At 53.8% G+C, this 20,113-nt stretch overlaps 1 protein-coding gene across 6 annotated transcripts; it reads right to left on the bottom strand.

Annotated features, from left to right (window-relative positions):
* Window positions 1-1,710: 1,710 nt before the first annotated feature.
* On the bottom strand, window positions 1,711-16,068 carry PHYHD1 (phytanoyl-CoA dioxygenase domain containing 1). 6 transcript variants are annotated; one of them, XM_040632031.1, is made up of 12 exons: window positions 15,968-16,068; window positions 15,551-15,609; window positions 11,407-11,519; window positions 7,873-7,954; window positions 7,682-7,729; window positions 6,016-6,071; window positions 5,878-5,940; window positions 5,235-5,256; window positions 3,646-3,774; window positions 3,420-3,536; window positions 2,218-2,344; window positions 1,711-2,113 (listed from the first exon to the last, which is right to left on the bottom strand). In XM_040632031.1, the coding sequence occupies exons 1-12, from the start codon at window positions 16,051-16,053 to the stop codon at window positions 2,068-2,070; spliced, it is 948 nt and encodes a 315-aa protein (XP_040487965.1). In that variant the 5' UTR covers window positions 16,054-16,068; the 3' UTR covers window positions 1,711-2,067. The 6 variants fall into 6 exon arrangements, with proteins under 6 accessions (XP_040487965.1, XP_040487969.1, XP_040487968.1 ...); XM_040632035.1 differs by lacking the exon at window positions 15,968-16,068 and adding an exon at window positions 11,956-12,019; XM_040632034.1 differs by lacking the exon at window positions 15,968-16,068 and adding an exon at window positions 11,956-12,019 and having other exon boundaries at window positions 11,407-11,565; window positions 15,551-15,607.
* Window positions 16,069-20,113: the final 4,045 nt, after the last annotated feature.

The raw sequence follows: 20,113 nt of genomic DNA, 5'->3' as shown, positions 1-20,113 counted from the left end.
TTTGGAGGAGAACCCGAGAGGAAAAGAGCTAAGCGCATGTGCTTTCTCCCCTTTGGGCTGAAGGGGAGAGGTGAGATCATCTGTTGCATGCGTGGAAGGGCTGGAGGAAGAGTTAGGCGTGGGCCCATTTCCTGTTTCAGCCAACTTCTCTCCTGCCTCAAGACCTCTGCTGCCTGGCTGAGTGGTACCGAGGAAGGACAAGCTGGATGGCACGGGGTCCTTAGCAAGGGGTCCCTCCTGAGACCCTCTCACACTCCAGTCATGTCCGAACCTGTGTTTCTTCTCTTGGTAAGAAATTAGAGACCAGGGCCTGCGGGGGTTCACTGAGAGTTCAGAATGGCTCTCCTGTGGGGCCCATGCTGTTATCCTGGCTCTGTGAGGGCAGAGTCCAGGGCTGCCCTCTTCCCCAGTGTACCCCCCAGTGCTGGCAGAGCCCGGCATTGTAGCGGGAACCCAGTGGACATTTGCCGAGTGCATGGAACATTTCCCATCAGTGGGAAGATAGCACAGTGAATTGCCTGAGGATGGACAAGGTTCTCCCCTTCTCACCCAACCCAACAGCGAGGGGCCTAGCCGGACGACATGAGAACTTCGGCCCACCAAGGCCAGAAGCCAGGAGCAGAGCTCTAGCAAGTTTGTGCTTCAGGCTAGGGATCGCTGCCAAGCCCTGTCCCTCAGAGGAAAGTATTGAGACATTCCTCTGGGGCTCGAAGAAGACTTAACAAACCCATCCCTTCTCTCTGGCTGCTTTCTACTTGCTAAAAGAGACGGCAAAATGCCAAGGAAGAGCTTTGCCTCCCTGACTCCCTGGGCGGCCTTTGGGGAAGGGCTCTGTCCTCCGGGCCTCAGCTTATCCACAAACAGTGGGGACTGAAAATGAAGGTCACCCATGCATATGGCTGCCGAGGCCAGGCCGGTAATGCAGTGGCGGGCGGGAGGGGCGGAGGGAGGAGCATAGGTGCCTTCAAGGAGGTTGCCTCCGGGCATCACCACGCTCGGCCATAGGCCCAGAGCTGCAGACCTGCTCCTTTCAGGAAGCTTAGAAACGTGCATTGTTATATGAAACCTCCCAATTTTAAAACGGTTTTTTAAAAAAACACTGAGGCCCAGAAAAAACACATCTGCAGCCCGGGTTTGCAACCTTTGGGCCAAATCTCAGCTGTGCAGGTCTTGAATGTCGACCACATTGCCCCTACAGAGGGCCTGGGTGCCCGTCACGCGTGCCCACAGAGAGGGACCATGGAGGCCTCCTCTGGCCCCTCGATGGTACAGGTGACAAACCGGGCCCAGAGAGAAGAAGGGCCCGGCCTGGGACCAGAAAACAAGTTGGTCACAAGGCCAGGACCAGAATCTGGGACTGTATTCCCAGCCCTGGTCTTCTCCCCTCCTAAGCAAGGAGTACTAGGGACCAAAGGTTAGAAGCGCAGGCTGAGTCACTAAACTGAACAGCCCAGTGACAGGAGCAGGTCACTGAAACTTCCCACACGACATCTCAGCTTCTCCATCCGTAAACCCAGATGACAAGAGCACCTCGCCGGGAGGTGTGAGGACACAGTGAGACAACACACTTAAAGCTCTTGGCACAGCGAACGTCCACGGTGTTATTAAAATCATGCAGACCTCACCAGAAGGGCTGGGACACCTGGGAAGATTTTCAGCAGGGCTGTCATCTTGAAAGCAAGGCTGCTTGGGAAGGAAGGGCCGAGAAGCTGCATTCAGAAGTCGCTTTTATTGTATATCTTGCACCATAATAATCAGAATTGCATCTGAGAGAACAGTGGGAAGCCAGCAGAGAAGTAGCCAAGACGCTTTCATGGTGAGAGGCTGACTCCAGGGGGAGCTTGGGGTGGAACAGGGGAGAGGCAGAGAGACAGAGGTCTCTGGAAAGCCATCCGTCCAGGGCTCCGGAGCTCCTGTCTGCGGGGCTGAGGGGCACAGACCCTGGCAGGGAGACAGTGCAGGGGGAGAGATTTGACTTCCCCTTTGCAGCTGGGCACCCAGGCGAGGCGCTGATGCATGCGGCCCGCAGCTCCACCCGGAGCGGCCAGGCCCGGCCCGGGAGGGCGTTCATTTGTACAGTGGGACAAAGGGCAGCTCAGCTGTTGGCTGGAGCCTGCGGAGAGAGAGATGACCTTGAGGTGCCAGTGTCACTGTTCCCGGCCTCCAGAACCGCTTCAGGAGCCTGTCCAGGGCGCGCACACACCCGCTGCCACCTACCAGTTATCCGGGCTCCAGACGGTGTCCACACTCTCCATGAGGTGGAAAGTGTAGGCGTGGCGTGAGCGCTCGGAGAGGTTCTGGTCGCTCTTGTGTACCACTTCCCCATGGATTAGGATGAGGTCCCCTGGCAGGAGTGCAGCGGGACAGGAGAACACTCGGCAGGGAGGGACAAAGGCTCCTCCTCCCTTGAGTGGTTCTGCTGCCTGTTCATCCCCAGTCCCATTCAGGAAAGCTCAGGGGCCGGCAGCCTGTCCCAGGGTCGGAGGCTATGCCCTTGGTCAGAGCTTCCCCTGGGACCAAGTCCCTTCTGCTGTGACCTGTGTCCTTGGCAAGCCTTGGCAAGGACATCCCCTTCTGTGGTATTTGCCGAACCAGGCCAAAGTGTCTGTACTGTGCCAGGCAGCTGGGACCTTGCTGTCAAAACCTGGGCCAGGGTAGGGGGAGGTGCCTGGGTGGCTCAGTGGTTAAGTATCTGCCTTCAGCTTGGGTCATGATCTCAAGGTCCTGGGATGGAGCCCCACGTTCCTTCTCCCTCTCCCTCTGTCCCTGCCCCCCTCCCCTGCTCATGCTCTGCTCTCTCTCTCTCTCAAATAAATAAAATCTTAAAAAAAAAAAAAAAAAGGCCAGGCTGGACATCAGGTTGCTGTGTTCTTTTTTTTTTTTTTTTTTTTTTAAGATTCTATTTATTTGACAGAGAGAGACAGCCAGCGAGAGAGGGAACACAAGCAGGGGGAGTGGGAGAGGAAGAAGCAGGCTGCCAGCGGAGGAGCCTGATGCGGGGCTCGATCCCAGAACACTGGGATCACGCCCTGAGCTGAAGGCAGACGCTTAATGACTGTGCCACCCAGGTGCCCCAGGTTGCCGGGTTCTAAAAGGAACGGCCAGCTTTTGTTCAGTCTGCCGTGTGCCCCATCTTATAGACATCATCTATCTCACTAACCACCCCACTTTACATTTGGAAAGACTGAGGCTCAGAGAGCTCCAGTCATTTGCCCAAAAAGACAGCAGAGTCTGGATTCTAGCCTGATCCAGGAGGCCTTCCGGTTAATGGCACAGACTTCAGACTTCCCAGTGCCCATACAGCCCCACCTTCCATTCTGTGACTTCACGGCCCTCGGGGGAGCTGGGTGGACAGAGTAAGCTCAGACCCACAGGCATGGCCTTGCAGCCTGCCTCCCTGCCCTCTGCATCCCACCTACCTCTCCGCACTGGGGTGGGCACAAAGAGGCTGGCATCCCGGACAGGCTCTGATCCGAGGAAGCTGATGTCAAGCTTCGAGCCAGCATAGGTCCTGACCAGCCTTCTCGACAACCCACCTGCAGGCCAAGGTGAGCCTTTAGCCTCTCTTTTGCGGGGTCTCTCTGCCAGGGGCAGCGGGGGTGGGGGGTGGGATATGAGTGGGCGGGGTGAAACAGGTGTCCTTACTGGTATGAGAGCCAGGGATGAACCAGAGACAGCCATTCTCCAGAGTGGCATCCTCCAGAGCTATCCATAGGCCCAGCAGCCGGCCCAGGGGCTCCGTGTGCAGGAAGGTGGAGTCCTGGTGAGGGACGACTACAGCAGGCCCCCCCCCACCCCGGGGATGAGGAACCTGGCCCACCTCACCTTGGCCTTGTTCCCCTCTCCGTGGCGCTCTCAGAGCATCCCTGGGTCAGTTGGAAACCCACACATCCTGGCCTGGAGACTCAGGGCACAAGATTTCTCCTCTCAAAACTTCTGTTTCCTACACCATGAAGTGGCCTCGGCAGGAGCCCACCTCAGAGGACCCACGTGGCTGGAGGATCCACGACACAGTGTGAAAAGTGCTTAGTACCAGGCCTGACACTAATTGCTAAAAAGTGGCTGCTATGGTTTGATTCCAGGCAGGCAACGAAAGCCACCGTCCTTCACAAGCCCCTCCAGCCACCAGAGGGTCCACCGGGCGGTGTAAGACTGGGGAGTTGAGTACGAAAGGAGAAGAGGGCACGCGACTGACCCCCATCGACACCTTCACCCCCTCCACGTGATGCTGCAGCCCAGCCAAGACGGAGGACCACTGAGGAAAGGTCTTCAGACTGTGGATGCTACTCTCCCTTCCTTCCTGGGGAACTGTGTGTTTTCTGAGCCCCAAACTAGAAGAGGGACTTGAACAATCCAGACAGTGTCCAGAGGAAGGTGTCCTAATGGTGGGCACTCCAAAGCATTTGGAGGAGGACTGACTGAAGGAGGTAGGGGTGCTCAACTCTCCCTTCAGGAGACTGTCCTCGGGCTGAACGGTGGGGAGGAGTGGGCAGGCACAAGGAGGCCGACTTGGGCTCATGCAAAGAAGGAAAGGGCTGGCTGTGAGGGGATGAGCCCCCTGTCACGGGAGGCATTTAAGCAGAAGTAGATAATCGCCCACGAGGGAGGCTATAAAGGGTATCTGTGCATCCAGAGGGGTTTGAAATTAGATCGGCAGTTTCTCTATTCAATCAGTCTTCCAGGGAACTTGTGAAAAATACAGGTTGCAGGGTGCCTGGGTGGCTCAGTCGGTTGGGCTTCCAACTCTTGATTTCAGCTCATGATCTTGGGGTCCTGGGATTGGGCCCTGAGTGGGGCTCCGAGCTCAGCGGGAGTCTGCTTCTCTGCCTCTCTCTCTTCTTCCCTTTGCCCCTCCCCCCACTCACATGTGTACCCTCCCTCTCTCTCTCTCTCATGAATAAATCTTTTTTAAAAAAAAATACAGGTCCGCAGTTCCTTGCAGCCCTACTGACTCAAGATCTCAGGGACTGGGGCCCCAGAATCTGTATTTTTAACCAGCTAGGAGTTGCTGCCAGGCTCAAGGACCACTGTGCCCAGGGCTCCAAAATACCCTGGAACTGGCCCAATGGACAATTCCAAAAAGGAACCAAAGGTAGCTTCTCCTTCCTGCCCCGGGCTCTTGCCCACAGCACCTCAGCAAGTGCCATCCCTCCCTCCAAAGCCCCGACAACCACGAATGCCCCGGATCTCCCACTGCGGCGTTTGCTGGACCCCACAGCCTGTTCTCAGCTCACCTTCGCCACCGAAGTGAGGTTGCTGCAAGAGAGAAGGAGGGCCGGTGAGGCCAGAGGAGAGTGGGTGGGAGCAGAGGCCGCTCTGAGTCCTGTGGAATGCTCTGACCCGGCCACAGGTGTTTAAGGATTCCACCCAGCTATGGAGCACCCGCCGTGTGCCGGGCCCAGGAGGGCTGCAAAGAGAAAGAGCACCCAGGGTGCTCCAAGTCCAAGCACACGCATGCCTACCGCAAGCAAAGGCAGAAGTGAGGGGCGGCGAGAGTGGCTGGGGCCCGGGCTTGAGGTTAAGCCTCTCGGCCCCAGGATCGGGGGGGGGGGTCCCTCTCTTCCCAAGGGACAACTGGAAGGCTTCGTGGAGGAGGTGGCTCTGAGCTGGGCCTTGAAGCTGGGAGCAGAGCATTTCAGTGGCAAAAGAAGGGAGAAGGGAGTCCTGGAAGTCTCCTTCCCTCCTGCCACCAAATTTTACCTGAGCACCAACTAAATGCCAGGCGCCTTACCCAGAGAAGGATTTTGCACGTTCTCCTTGCGAAGTAGTAATTCTTCAGGGAAGCAGCTTTTGGCCCATCGTAAGGAGGGGCTTGGTCTGAGTACTCTGCCCATATTACAGAGGGTAAACTGAGGCCCGGGGGGGATGGGGGCTCACCTTGAAGATGTACATACTCTGCACGATCACGGGCACCTGGAAGCCCAGACTTCTGGCCAAGGCCTGGAAGGGGACCAAGTCAGACCACCAGCCCGCCCTCGCATCCGGGCCACCCCCCCCGCCCATACCCCTGCTCACCTGCACCTTGGGGGAGTGCGTGACACGCCTGAAGACAGGGTCATAGGCATGCAGAGCTGCAGGACAGAGGCAGGCTGATGGGCCAGCCTCCCCGCCCCCACGCATCCCTCCATGCCTGGCCCTGGGCCCCGGATACAGGCCTTGCTGTGGCTTTTCACCTACCGGTATGCATCGAGCCTTTCGCTGGTTTATAACCAAGAGATGGGCCCACAACCTTATTCTCGACCTTCCAGCCATCTGGGAATCTCATTCCAGACCTGACTCAAAGGGCCCAGAACTTGCTAGCAATCTGGGTCCTGCCATTTACTCTGTGCTGCTTCAAGTGGCCGTTTCTCTCCTGTAAGCCTCAGTTTCTCCTCTGTACCACAGAACCAGAAGACCAGCCTCTCAGGCCGCCCCAAGCCTGGATGGGCTAACACATGTGCAGCCTCAGGCCGGGGCCCAGCACCACAGACCTGATCTGCTCGTTATTATATTACAAAAGTGAGGGATGGGGGCGCCTGGGTGGCTCAGTCAGTTAAGCGTCTGCCTTCGGCCCAGGGCCTGAGCCTGGGGTCCTGGGATCGAGCCCCGCATCAGGCTCCCTGCTCAGTGGGGAGTCTGCTTCTCCCTCTCCCTCTGCCCCTCCCGCCCCTGCTCTTGCTCTCTCTCTCAAATAAATAAAATCTTTTCTTTAAAAAGTGAGGATTGGATATACTTATTGCCACTGAATTGTGTACTTCAAAATGGTTATGATGGCAAAATTTTTTTAAGGGAAGATTATACTTCGCTTTTTGTTTTGTTTTGTTTTGCTTTTTAAGATTATTTATTTATTTATTTGACAGAGAGAGAGACAGCCAGCGAGAGAGGGAACACAAGCAGGGGGAGTGGGAGAGGAAGAAGCAGGCTCCCAGCGGAGGAGCCTGATGTGGGACTCGATTCCAGAACGCCAGGATCACGCCCTGAGCCGAAGGCAGACGCTTAACGACTGAGCCACCCAGACGCCCCATGATGGCAAATTTTGTATTATATGTATTTTACCACAATTCTCTTTACAAAGCTCCCGTGATATAACTTTAAGTTTAGAAATGAGTGGGGCACCTGGCTGGCTCATTCGGTTGAGCATCTGACTCCGATTTTGACTCAGGTCATGATCTCAGGGTCCTCGGATCGAGCCCCCACGTCGGGCTCCACGCTCCGTGGGGAGTCCACTTGAGAGTCTCTCTGTCCCTCTCCCCCTCCCCCTGCTCACACACTCTCTCTCTCTCTAAATAAATAAATAAATAAAATCTTAAAAAAAATAAGCGGTCTGCAAAATAAATTATAATGTATGATCCTGGGGGGGGGGGGAAGAGGACATCCTAGCTTCATTTTGGGGTCTCAGAATAGGGACCAAGCCAACATGTTAGGTGCTCCTGAAGGAGGCTCCGGGAAGCAGTGGGAGCCAGGAGCCCCCCATGCCTGAGGCCTGGATCGTCTGCATGGGCGGCTCGGGTGGTCCCTCTTCCCGGTGCTGTGGTGAGCTTGTAGGAATAGCATCATAAGGCCAGAGGAGCCGGCCCAGAAGGGGAGCTGAAGTCAGAAATGCCATGTGCTGGGCCACTAACTTACGGTGGGCCTTGGGGTAGGCCCCAAGGCTCTTCAGGCCTCAGTTTCCCTGTTTCCTTTCCTCCAGGTGCCTGCTTACCGTGGCCGATTTTATTGACGGACTTCTCCGGAGGGAACAGGAAATTTCCTGTAGCACAAGGAACAGGTCAAGGCAAAAGAGCTGGCGTCCACCCACCCCTGGGCAACTGGCCTCCGGGGCTGGGGGAGCAGCCCTGGGGGGAGATACGCCAGCCCGGCCCTTCCCACATCCCGGGGGCCCCAGCTCCGAACCTTTCTCGTCGAAAACATCTTTCTCAAAGAAGAATCGAATCTTGTCACCACTGTTCAAGAAATAGTCTTTGTTGCTCTCGCCCTGTGAAGAGGGGATATCAGAGCGACTGAGAGGGAATCCCAGGGTCAGGGCTGCGCCTGGCCAAGAGGGAAGAGGACCCTCATGCTTCCCATCCCCGCAGGGCTGCAGCACCCACCCCCCGGCACTTCTCGAACTCATCCACTGAGGCACAGATGGTGAACAGGAACCCCAAGTGCCTGGAAGCGTGACAGGAAGCCACAAGCATAAAATTTCTTAGAAACCTCTTAATAAGTCACAGAATTCTTATACTCGACGCGGTGTGATTCTGAACCTAGGCACCGTCACCAAACAGGCGTGCTTCCCAGGTAGCCTTGGGTCACTTGTTTTCCTGCTCGACGCCTGTTTCCTCATCTGTAAAGGGAACCCTCCTCTGGATTAGTGGAGGCTTCAGGCAGAGGCTGAATCTTACAGTAGTTGAGAGCACAGTCCGTAGAGCTAGAATACTTGGGTTCAAATCCGGAGTTGCTGTGTGACCACACCCACACTACTGAACCTCTCTGGGCTTAGTTTCCTCATAAAGTAGAGATGTGGTTGCAGGGATCCCATAGGGCGTTGGGGAGATTATGAGCTGGCACACATGAAGCACTAGAACAGTCCTTGGAGTGCGGAAAGTGCTGCATGAGTATCTGTGTTTAGCACCATCGTTACTGCTGCCGCTTCTAAACAGAAACCAGGGCGCAGCTAAATGCTTGATGAATATAGCCCCTTACTCACCTTTTTCTGTTTTCTTAATAACCTTTCCTTGTTAATTTTAACATCATGTTTTACGTTTCTTTTTTTTTTTTTTAAGATTTATTTCTTTTCTTTAGAGAGAGACAGGCGCGCTGGGGGAGGAAGGGCAGAGGGAGAGGGAGAGAGAATCTCAAGCAGACTCCCCGCCGAGCGCAGAGCCCGACATGGGGCTCGATCGCACAACCCTGAGATCACGACCTGAGACGAAACCAAGAGTTGAACGCTTAACTGACTGCGCCACTCAGGCGCCCCCACGGTTCACATTTCTTGGTGTCATATGAAAATGACGCTTCGGGAAGATGCCCGATGTTTTCCCTGTGGTTTCCCTTGGCCACCGTTGTGTAGATCTCCCTACCTCCCTCTGCGGTTGCACGGCTGGAGCTGACGGCGCCGACCCTTGGGATTCTCCAGGTGGCCCAGCCCCCCTCACCCCCGCCCCCGCTCCCTCACACGTGCACACCTGCTCTCACGTGTGCCTGCGGGTTCCGTGGTGACCTGCTGGGCCCTTTCACAGCGCTTTCCACTGAAAACTATACGTTTGTTTTCCAACGTTCACAGCTGTTCTGTATCAGGATTAGGGTGAGGGAAACAGGGAAGCATAACTGATAAATAATACTATTAAAGATGATGAAGCTAGGGATGCCTGGGTGGCTCAGTTGGTTCAGCGTCCGACTCTTGATCTCAGCTCAGGTCTTGATCTCAGGGTTGTGAGTTCAAGCCCCACGTGGGACTCTACGCTGGGCACGGAACCTACTTAGAAAATAATCATAATCATCACCATCATCATCATTACAGATAATGAAGCTGAACATGTCAAAGATTCTCCTTGACTCCTTAACTCACAAGGGAACCAGTAAGATGTTCAAAGAAGTCCAAGAACTGTGCACAGATAGGCTGTAACAAATGCTGAAATGAATTTGCAGATGGATGGGACACGGATTGATCGCCAGGTGATAACTGCATTCTGCTGGACTCACTTCATACCCATTTCTGTGGACATTATTGTCAGTTCTTTTTTAAATTTTTTTTTTATTTTTAAGTGATGTCTACACCCAACATGGGGCTCGAACTCACAACCCCAACATCCAGAGTCGCAAGCTCTGTCGATTGAGCCACCCTGTTATTATCAGTTCTATACAACTTACACAGTTGGAAAATAATTCAAAGTAAGCTGGAAGGGAGAACTGGATGGGACACCCACTGATCTTTTTCCTTTTTTTTTTTTTTTTAAGATTTTATTTATTTATTTATTTATTTGAGAGAGAGACAGCACGTGCTGTGCACACATGCCCATGGGTGGGGGGAGGGAGAGAGGGAGAGAGGCAAGCGGACTCCCCACTGAGCAGGGAGCCTGATACAGGGCTCCATCCCAGGACCCTGAGATCAGGACCTGAGCGGAGGTCAGATGCGTAACTGACTGAGCCACCCAGGCACCCCTGGTCTTTTTCCTTTTAATACCCACTTCAAAGTCTTAATATCATGGTGAGTATTTAGGGTTTACCAAATACCAGGCACTGTGCAGAGCTCTTTGCAAGCATTATAAACCAAGAGACATACACTTTATTCTCCCATCCTCCCACCAACCCTTCACTGGTCTCTGGAACATTCTCAGAAGGCAGCTTGGAGGGCACAAGATTTGCCCCCTCATTCCTTGGGAACTTGAGTGACGTTTCTCTAGGCACTGGACCCCCATCTCTGCTGTCCCCACCTAGAAGGCGGGAGTGAGGCCAAATGAAACCCACTCTTTGGAGGAAATTATTCTCTAATCCTCAGTCCTATTGAAGTGCCCGAGCCGCGCTCTCTGGGTTCCCAGGCTTCGGGCCATTGTAATTCCCTTTGTGCCCACCAGATGGCAGGAGCTCCTCAGCAAGAAGGAGCCGCGTTAATTGGGCGGGGACCGCAGCTTTGGCTCCAGGGCCACACCGCAGACAGGCTCTTTTTTTCTTTTCTTTTCTTTCTCTCTCTTTCTCTCTCTCTCTCTCTTTTTTAAGATTGTATTTATTTATTTGAGACAGAGAGCGAAAGCGAGAGAGATCACAGGGAGAGGGAGAAGCAGACTCCCTGCTGAGCAGGGAGCCCGATGCAGGGCTGGATCCCAGAACCCTGGGATCATGAGTTCTGGGATCATGACCTGAGCTGAAGGCAGACTGAGCCACCCAGGCGCCCCCACAGACAGGCTCCTGAAGGGTTAAGTGAACTGTGTGGGAGAACCTCGAGTCTCAACTTACCCTATGTCAAACTGTATTGAGTCCTATTAAGTCACGAGGGGTGGGGGTGGAAAAGCTGAGTTTCCAGTCTCACTGGGGGATAAGGCTGACACAGGGGGGTCCATCAGAATCACTTGGCTCATTCTGGGTTGCTGGCCACAAAGGAGGCCCTTGTGGCAGGAGAACAACTGAGGAAGTACAGTAGAGCAGTGAACAGTCGATCTGGGTTCAAATCCTCATTCTACCAATTACTAACCACGTGGTGTGGGGCAAGTGAGCCAGGCCTCATTCCCCCCACCCCCAATAACACCAACCTTATAAATCCGTAGTGGGGAGTGAGGGAAATATGCAGATAAGGCACTTAGCCCGGCACAGGGAGCGCTCAGGGCCTGATTTGTTATCAGAACGAGCCCATGAGCCTTGGGGCCCTCCCTTCCAGGCTGCTGCTCCGGCTGGGGACTGAGTGCCCCCATCAAAGACCAGATCCCATTCTCACCTGCCCCAGACACTTACTTTGGGTCTCAGCTGCTCATCTTCCCGGGTGGAAAATTCTATGCGGCAGTGGATAGGGACATCCATGTCAGCCACTAGCTCCCCAATCCTCTGTTGCATGGCGACACACTCATCTGCAGATAAAAATCCTTCCAGTACCAGGAATCCATCCTCCTGAAACTGAAGGCAAGAAGTAACCTCAGGCTTCCCCTTCCCAAACGCTCTCTGTGAGGACTGACCTGACCCCTCCCTAAAACCCAAAGCTGTGTGAGGGCAGGACCAAGTGTCCTGTTCATTGCTCTGTCTCCCCCTGCACCGACACCCCCACCCCAGCCATGGTGTCTGGAACCCAGTGAGGAGCAGCCAGTATTGGTTGCTTGAATGAAGGGAGGAGGAAGGGGAGGTGTCCCCCCCCACCCCCGTCCTTCCCCTCCAATGGGCTTGGGTCACATGGGGATACAACCTCATTCATTTATTCGGCTAGAATTTTATTGAGCACCTACTGTGTGCCAGCATGGTTTTAGGAGCTAGAGTGACAGTAGTGAGGAAGCCTGCCGTCCTGGAACTTACAGTCTAGCGACAGAGGCGGACATCAAAGAAACCAGCGTGCAGGGAAACCTGCTCTCACCAGCCGCTGTGTGCAAGGAGGGAGAGGGCAGATTCAAGAGCAGAGGTGTTTAACGTAAACCAGATGGGGGGAAGAGGAATCTCGGGGCAGCAGCTCTGAGGAGGCGGCACTTAAAGGGGACCAGCAGGGGCGTCTAGGTGGCTCACTCAGTTAAGTGGCTGCCTTTGGTCTGGTTATGATATCCAGGTCCTGGGATCGAGCCCCACATTGGGCTCCCTGCTCAGCGGGAGTCTGCTTCTCCCTCTCCCTCTGCCCCTCCCCCTGCTCATGTGCTCTCTCTCTCATAAATAAATACAATCTTTAAAAAGAAAAAAGAAAGGAGACCGGCAGGATAATGGGTGTTGGAGAGACAAGGATGAACATTCCAGACCAAGGGAGCAGGATGTGTGAAGTCCCCGAGCATGGGAGGGACACAAGGATTTGGGGGCCAGATGGAGCAAAGTGAGGGTGGGGGCAGAAGGGAAGCAGGAAGGTAGGGGGTGCAGGCCAGGCAAGGAGGTGGGCTTTGTCCTGAATGCAATGGACAGCCAGGGGGTGGCGGGAGGTTAAAACAGTGAGCTTATTCTGATTTGCCTCCAGACCTCTTATTCCGTAGCTATTAAGAGGAGTAAGGAGAGAAAGAACATCTACGTGTTTGCTTGCAGACCATTATAAAATCTTAGTGTTGAAAGTCACCTCTTGAACCCACTGTGAAGTATCCGATTTCCAATTACGAACCCTCCCCCCATTCCCTCCCTCACTCCCCCATGGATGCCCAGTTCTGGCTCCCACGTGTGGGAAGTTGGGACATTCATGCCCACCCACCGCGGGCCATTTGGTCTCTGGACCGCTCTGGGTGATAGATACTTAAACCTCCGGGCGCCTGGGTGGCTCAGTCGGGGGGGCATCTGCCTTCGGCTCAGGTCATGATCTTGGGGTCCTGGGATCGAGCCCTGCGTCAGGCTCCCTGCTCATCGGGGAGTCTGCTTCTCCCTCTCCCTCTGCCCTTCTCCCTGCTTCTGCTCGCTCTTTCTAATAAATAATAAATAAAATCTTTTTTAAAAAATGATACTTGATCCTCACATCAGTGTCAAGTTGAACACTTCCTCCTTGGGAACTGGGTCATCCACAGCAAACCGTATGTACGCGTGACCCAGCAGACACACTTCAGGAGAGAGCTTGTTGAGGTAAGAAGTTGGGGGCTTAGCAAATGGGAGAGCAAAGACGTATTAATGGGGGTATTCACTGAGGCTAGTTGAACAAGAGCAATAAATCAGAAACAGCGTAAATGCTCAGCTCGAGGAGAGTCATTCAACAAAGCATGGTTTATCTATCTGGAACACACACAGCTGATAAAAAAAATCATGTGGTAGAAAAATACTTACTGACATGGGCATATGTGCCTGATATACAGTGAGATGGAAAAAAAAAAAAGCTGAACACAGATGAGTATTTTAGCCATTGTGAGATCTTGGGCGACCCCCTTCTCCTCTTCGGCCCTCAGACCGTCAAGTCGGAGGCACAGTAGTGCGTCCTTTATACAACGGTGGGCAAGCACGACAAGAAGGCCACAGCAACTTCTTTCATGACACATCTCCAAAGGCAAGAGAAACAAAAGAAAAAATGAACTTGTGGGACTTCATCAAGATAAAAAGCTTCTGCACAGCCAAGGAAACAGTCAAAAAAACTAAGAGGCAGCCCACGGAATGGGAGAAGATATTTGCAAATGACACTACAGATAAAAGACTGGTATCCAAGATCTACAAAGAACTTCTCAAACTCAATACATGAGAAACAAACAATCAAATCAAAAAAATGGGCAGAAGATATGAACAGACACTTTTCCAAAGAAGACATACAAATGGCTAAAAATGTTCAAAATCATTAGCTATCAGGGAAATTCAAATCAAAATCACCTTACACCAGTTAGAATGGCAAAAATTGACAAGGTAAGAAACAACAAATGTTGGAGAGAATGTGGAGAAAGGGGACCCCTCTTACACTGTTGGTGGGAATGCAAGTTGGTACAGCCACTTTGGAAAACAGTGTGGAGGTCCCTTAAAAATAGAGCTACCCTATGATCCAGCAATTGCACTACTGGGTATTTACCCCAAACATACGGACGTAGTGAAGAGAAGGGCCATATGCACCCCAATGTTCATAGCAGCTTTGTCCACAATAGCTAAATTGTGGAAGGAGCCGAGATGCCCTTCAACAGATGACTGGATTAAGAAGATGTGGTCCATATGTACAACGGAATATTACTCAGCCATCAGAAAGAACGATTACCCAACATTTGCAGCAACATGGACGAGACTGGAGGAGATTATGCTAAGTGAAATAAGTCAAGCAGAGAAAGACAATTATCATATGGTTTCACTCATTTATGGAACATAAGAAATAGCAGGGAATCAGTAGGAGAACGAAGGGAAGAATGAACGGGGGGTTAAACAGAAGGGGGAATGAACCACGAGAGACTATGGACTCTGGGAAACAAACTGAGGGTTTCAGAGGGGAGCAGCATGGGGGATTGGGCTAGACCGGTGATGGGTAGTAAGGAGGGCACATATTGCATGGAGCACTGGGTGTTATACGCAAACAATGAATCATGGAACATTACATCAAAAACTAAGGGTGTACTGTATGGTGACTAACATAACATAATAAAAAATTAAAATTAAAAAAAAAAGAAGTAGCTATTATGATCGCCTTTTAAAGATTCTAGGGCTGTCTACCAAAATGCTGGCTCGGGGTAGGAAATTATGGGTGGTTTTTCATTTTCTTCTTTGAGATTTTCTGTGTTTTTCAGCATTTCCTTCTTGTCATCAGGAACAAACAAGGGTCACGTTTTTTAAGTCTGTGTCGCTCTAATTCCAAGCGTTAGCCTTTTGTGTTTGACCGCAGGTGGACCGGGCCACCCTCCCCGGGCTGGGGGGGGTGGGGGCGGCGCGGGGCGGTCCGCCTCCGTTGACCCTGCCCCCACCCCGGGCCAAGGCTCCCCGCCCGCGTTCCCCCCTCCTTCCCTTTTCGCTCTCAGGGCCCACTTCTGGGCCCGGACTGGCTGATCTTTACTCTCTCTCTCTTTTTTTTTTTTTTAAGATTTTACGTATTTATTTGAGAAAGAGCACGAGTGCGCCAGACCAGGAGCAGGGCGGGGAGGCAGAGGCAGACGGAGAGGGAGAAGCAGGCTCCCCGCTGAGCAGGAAGCCCCATGCGGGGCTCCATTCCAGGACACCCCCCCCCCCCAGATCATGAGCCGAGCCAAAGGGAGATCCTCAACCGACTGAGCCACCCAGGCGCCCCTGATCCTTACTCTTTATTCTGGTTTCTGTCACATGTACACATTCCCACCTCACCCCACACCTGTGGCCCTGACGGCCCCCTGGCTGCGTGTGCCGAAGTTAGGGGTCCTGGTTGGACACTGACCACTGTGGATTTCAGTTTCCTCTTCTGAAAAACGGCAAGGGGTGGGGTTGAGTTCCCAGGGTCTACTAGAGGTCCCGAGGGACCCCCAACTCTTACCTGACCCTCTCGGACCCCCACCCCACATGGCCCTACCTTCTGGAGCTGCGAGGGGCTCGGGCAGGCCATGAGGAGAGGCTCTGGGTGCGGCGCTGCTGGAGGCGGGGAGGAGAAAGTACAAATTACGGTAGGAAGTTCAAGTTCAAGTTTGCAAGTTGGGGGGGCAGAGTAGCTGGGAGCCTGGGAGGCCCAGGAGGACTTAACCCTTGCCTACCTGGAGGAAACCCAATCCCAGCCCCCAACCCCCCCCCCCGCCCCCAAACACACACCAGCCTGAACAACCCGGTCCCCCTTAACTTCTGTGCCTGGATGTGGCCTTGCCTATGACCCAGCTCAATCCCCTGGGTCCATCCCCCCAGTTAATCTAGGATTAGCCCTTTCCAATCTCCTTCATGGTTTTTAATGGCTCCCTCCCAGTTGCTTTGCAGAAACCACCCCCTTCTGGCTGCGTACCAGGTGCCTTGAAATTGTATTCCAGGAGTGTCAGAGCAACGGAAGATGGGTAGGCGGGAGGACCTGAGTCCCAGTCCAGGCACCATAACTCACTGTGACCTCTGACGAATGTCAGCCCCTGTTTTTTAGTCTATGTACTGCTGAAGCAAGCACAGATGACAGCCTGTCTGGACTTCACGCATGGATTAGGAAGTCCCCAGGCCACCAGCATCAACATGGGGTGGGGGGATACAGCGTGGGCCTGGGGGCCTTGCACATCAGACCGGTCAGACTGGCCAAGTGGCTTTGCATTCCAAAGGTGGAAAAGGTCCTCAGAGAATTGTCTGGGCCCTTCAGCTCTCATCCCCTGAAACTCTGTCAGTCTTGGGAGGGTCAGGGGAAGATGGAGGGAGCACCCTACAGCTCTAGAGGAAGACAGCAAGCAGATAAAGGGAAATCTTAGAAAGGGGAAGGGGCTAGGGGTACCTAGTTGGCTCACTTGGAAGAGCATGTGACTTGATCTCTGGGTCCTGAGTTCAAACCCCATGTTGGGTGCAGAGATTACCTAAATTAGTAAATCTAAAAAAGAAAAAAGAAAAGAAAAAGAAAGAAAAGAAAAGCAAAAGAGGAAGGGGATAGAGTTGGGGGCCTGGGTCTCCAGAATGAGGGAGGGAGAAACCCTCGTTCCTGTTCCCCACCCCCACCCCCTGCCCAAGATGTTGGGTGTCTCAAATCCAGCTGGCACAGTGGACGCCACCAGCCAGGATAGCAGCCACCGGCCCTGCTCGGCAGCTAACAGGGCCATTCTGGCTGGAGCTCCTGAAGACTGGCCACTGGCCTTCCCTGAAATGGTATTTTTCTGAATGGTGAAGGGACAGACTGTCTTGGGACTGAGCATGGGGACATGAACTCAGCCTTCAGGAGCCTTGGCCCCAAGTCGTGTTTTCTGGGCCACCGCACTGGGAGTGACTGCTTGGTGCCGATTCCTGAGATCCAGGGAGAGGGGCAGCCAGGCTCCTGAGAATGGAGAAGAGGTTCTGAGGAGTTCGGCTGGGTGAGGAGGGCAGGCAGAGAGCAAACCGTGCAGGAAATACAGTGAGACTCAGCGCCCCTGAGGCAAGGCTCATTCCCAGCTGTCCTGGCCCCATCTGATGCAGTTACCCACTAAATACAGGGACACCAACCATGTGTCAGGGGCACAGCGAGGGTCCCATCATGCTGGGCTAGCAGCTCCCCTGGGAACCCCCACCAAGGACTTGTAGTGGAGGCTTACTGAGGCAGACTGGGTTTGAGTCCAGGCCTGGGTTTTGCTTTCCCCATCTGTAGTTTGGGGATAACCCCTCATAAGGAGAAAGAGGCATGCTTTACTGCCAATAAAGAGCTTGGCACGGGGCCCAGCACTTACTAAAAGTGCCTATCAGCTGTTCACCAGAAGTTAGCTGGGGCTGTTCTGGGTGAAATCTAAGTGTATTTTGATTTTTGAACTTACCCATTTTCCAAACTGCTATTGTCATCAGTGGAAAGACTATACCCCTGAGGTTTGGGGTGGACAGTCCTGGGATGGGAGGGGGAGGGAGTGAGCCTCCAAGATTTGTTCATTCATTCTGCTCAGGCTTTGGGAGGTGGGTTGTTTTTTTTTTTTCCCCAAAAGCTAACCAGCTCCACTTCCTGGTGGGCAGCCCCAAGACTGGGTGGGTGAAGTGGGAGTTGGTAGGGAGGTACCACCAGACAGGAGGGGAGGACCTCCACTGTGGAGACACAGGAGGGTCTCAGAGGGATCACGGCCCTGAGGTCACCTGGAGGGGTCACAGTCCCATGGAGGGAGGAAGGACAGACTCTGGCCTGTTCCAGAGTGGGTGCCCAAGCAGCAGCTAAGGCCTATTCGCTAAGGCCGAGGTCAGAGACAATGGCCTTTCTTCTTCACCCCCTGCCCCTGGGTGCCCATGTCAGCCCAGCGCAAACCTCACTGGTCCAGGAGGAGGGTATCAGTTACTGGGCACTAAAAGCCAACTCCACCTGCCACATGATCATGAAGCAAGCCTCAGAACACTCCTGCAAGGTTGCCAGTGCTGCCTGATGTTACAAACGAGGGAACTGCGGCCCCACATCAAATAAACGGCAGAGCTCCGATCTGAAGGCAGGTCCGCCTGTATCCCTAAGCCTCTGCCCTTGACCCCAGCAGGCTCCCAAAGGGGCTGGGAGCCAGCTCCCCCACGGTGACTCTCAGCCCCACCTCTGCGGAGCCCGGGGGAATGGCTGTCGGGAATCACGAGGGACCTATGAGAGCACGGAGTGGAAATGCCCATTGCACAGATGGGGATATGGAGACTGTGGGAGGGAAGGGGTCGGCCCGGCTTCATGCAGGGAATTACAGAGCTGGGACAAGAGTGGAGACTACTGGCTCCCATCCCAGTGTCCTCCTCCCCACCCCAGGCCCCCCACCCCAATCAAAGCTCATGAAGGCCCAAACCACAGGTGACCAGACCCCCTGGCCCAGGCCACGCGTGACACATAGCGGGCGCTCTGTCCAGCCCATGCCCAGTAGCGGCCTCCAAGGGGCAGGAGGGGGCAGTGAACTACCTTCTAGGGGCTCATCGGTGGCCATTCAACAAATTAGTCCACGGGGCCCAGTGGGACTCAGAGAGCTGAAGGAAGGGTCTCCCCCCCACGACACGGAGACCTCCAAAGGCTACTTCCTGTTACAGATTTATTTGATATTTGAACGGAGTCTACAAGTTCAGACCCTCATGTAACGGATTGCTTCATGGTTGTCAAAGGCTAGTGTGCGTTATTTCTGAGGATTACACCCGCTGACGTGACGCAGAAAACACAAATGGACAGACAAAGGGACATAATCGTTAAGACAAGAGACGCTAAAACGTGCCTTAGTGTCCAAGTGATTGATCTAAGGCGGGGACCCTTCTAATGCGGGGACCCCCGTGACTGATCTAAAGTGAGGTGGCTTCTCGCCACCAGGCGCCGAGAGGGCTGCGTGTGTGCCTGGCGCCTGGGACAGAAATCAGAACCCAAACCTGGGGAGACAGCCCTCCCAGAGGCGACCTCCCCACCCACGGCCCCGCCTCCAAGCGTCTCTTCTGAAGGACCAGGTGGTGCCAGGGCTGATGTCGGCGGCTGGGGCTAGGGGTGGCACTGGGCAAACTCATGACACATGAGGTGGGAAAGCAGAGTCCGGGCGAGGTAGCTCCTCCTGGCTCCTTAACACTGTGACAAGAGACGGACGGGGAGAATGGAGCACCGTTCATCCGGGGATTAGCCAACCCGAGTCTCCTCCTTTCTTGGCAGCTCCAGAACATTCCCTTTGGCCAACAGCCACAGAAATGAGTGCCTGCCAAGACACATGGAGGAAAAAGAAAACAAGACGCCAAAAACAAAACAAAACAAAACAAAAAAAACCCGCCCTAGGAGAGGAGAGGAACAAACAGAACTCCTGGACCAAGGTCACACCAGACTCGAAGACATCCTGCAGCCTGCACCCCCGGGGGGGAGGGGGGAAGGAAACATAGTTCAGTGTCCTGCTGCTCTGCTCAAGGGAAAGCTGCCATCCTGCCCTGAGACCCCAACTCACTGGCCTTCACTGTCTTTTGTGGGTTTTTTTAGTTTTTTTTTTTACTTTTTTTTCTTTTTAATACCCAAACCATCAATTTTCAAAGCTTTAAAAAAAATGTTCTTCTTTTTTTTTTTTTTTTCACTTAAAAAAAAAATCTAAAACTGATGAGACAAGTCCCAGGCCTGGCGTTTCCACCTGGCAGGCCTGCCGTCCCACGGGCCACACCGCCAGAGCCCAGCCCAGCACCGCTGGGGCGACTGTCGCGGCTGGCTCTCCCTGGACCCCTCCGCTCAAGTCTGGGTGGTACTGCCGGTGGCATCACCAAAAAAAGGGAAAGGGAAACGGCCCATCCTTCCTTACACAGCCCCCCATCAGAACTGCACTTTGTTGGGAATGTATAAGTTATCCAGAGGGAGGGGATGGGAAGTGGAGAAAAATAAATACCAAAGGCTAAGTGGGCGTCCCGGGCCTCTGGCGTCAGCTCGGCCTCTCGGGCACAGATGGCCTGGGGGAGAGGCCCTGATTGTCCAAATACTGCGCTCTAAGACATGGGTCTCTGATCTCCCCAACAGGCGCCCGCCCTGGGGCGCGTGAGTCTC

Source organism: Ursus maritimus, unplaced genomic scaffold (assembly GCF_017311325.1).
Source record: "Ursus maritimus isolate PB19 unplaced genomic scaffold, ASM1731132v1 scaffold_17, whole genome shotgun sequence".
Classification (NCBI taxonomy): domain Eukaryota; kingdom Metazoa; phylum Chordata; class Mammalia; order Carnivora; family Ursidae; genus Ursus; species Ursus maritimus.
This window is presented reverse-complemented; position numbering and strand designations above follow the sequence as displayed.

Bases quoted from the DNA above. Each gene is read 5' to 3' on its own strand.
- PHYHD1 (XM_040632031.1), bottom strand. From the start codon at position 16,053: ATGGTGCCTGGACTGGGACTCAGGTCCTCCCGCCTACCCATCTTCCGT. The intron at 7,730-7,872 runs GTTCGGAGCTGG...CTTGTGCTACAG, and splicing joins AGATGTTTTCGACGAGAAAG to GAAATTTCCTGTTCCCTCCG. The intron at 2,114-2,217 runs GTAGGTGGCAGC...CTCTCTCCGCAG, and splicing joins GTCTGGAGCCCGGATAACTG to GCTCCAGCCAACAGCTGAGC.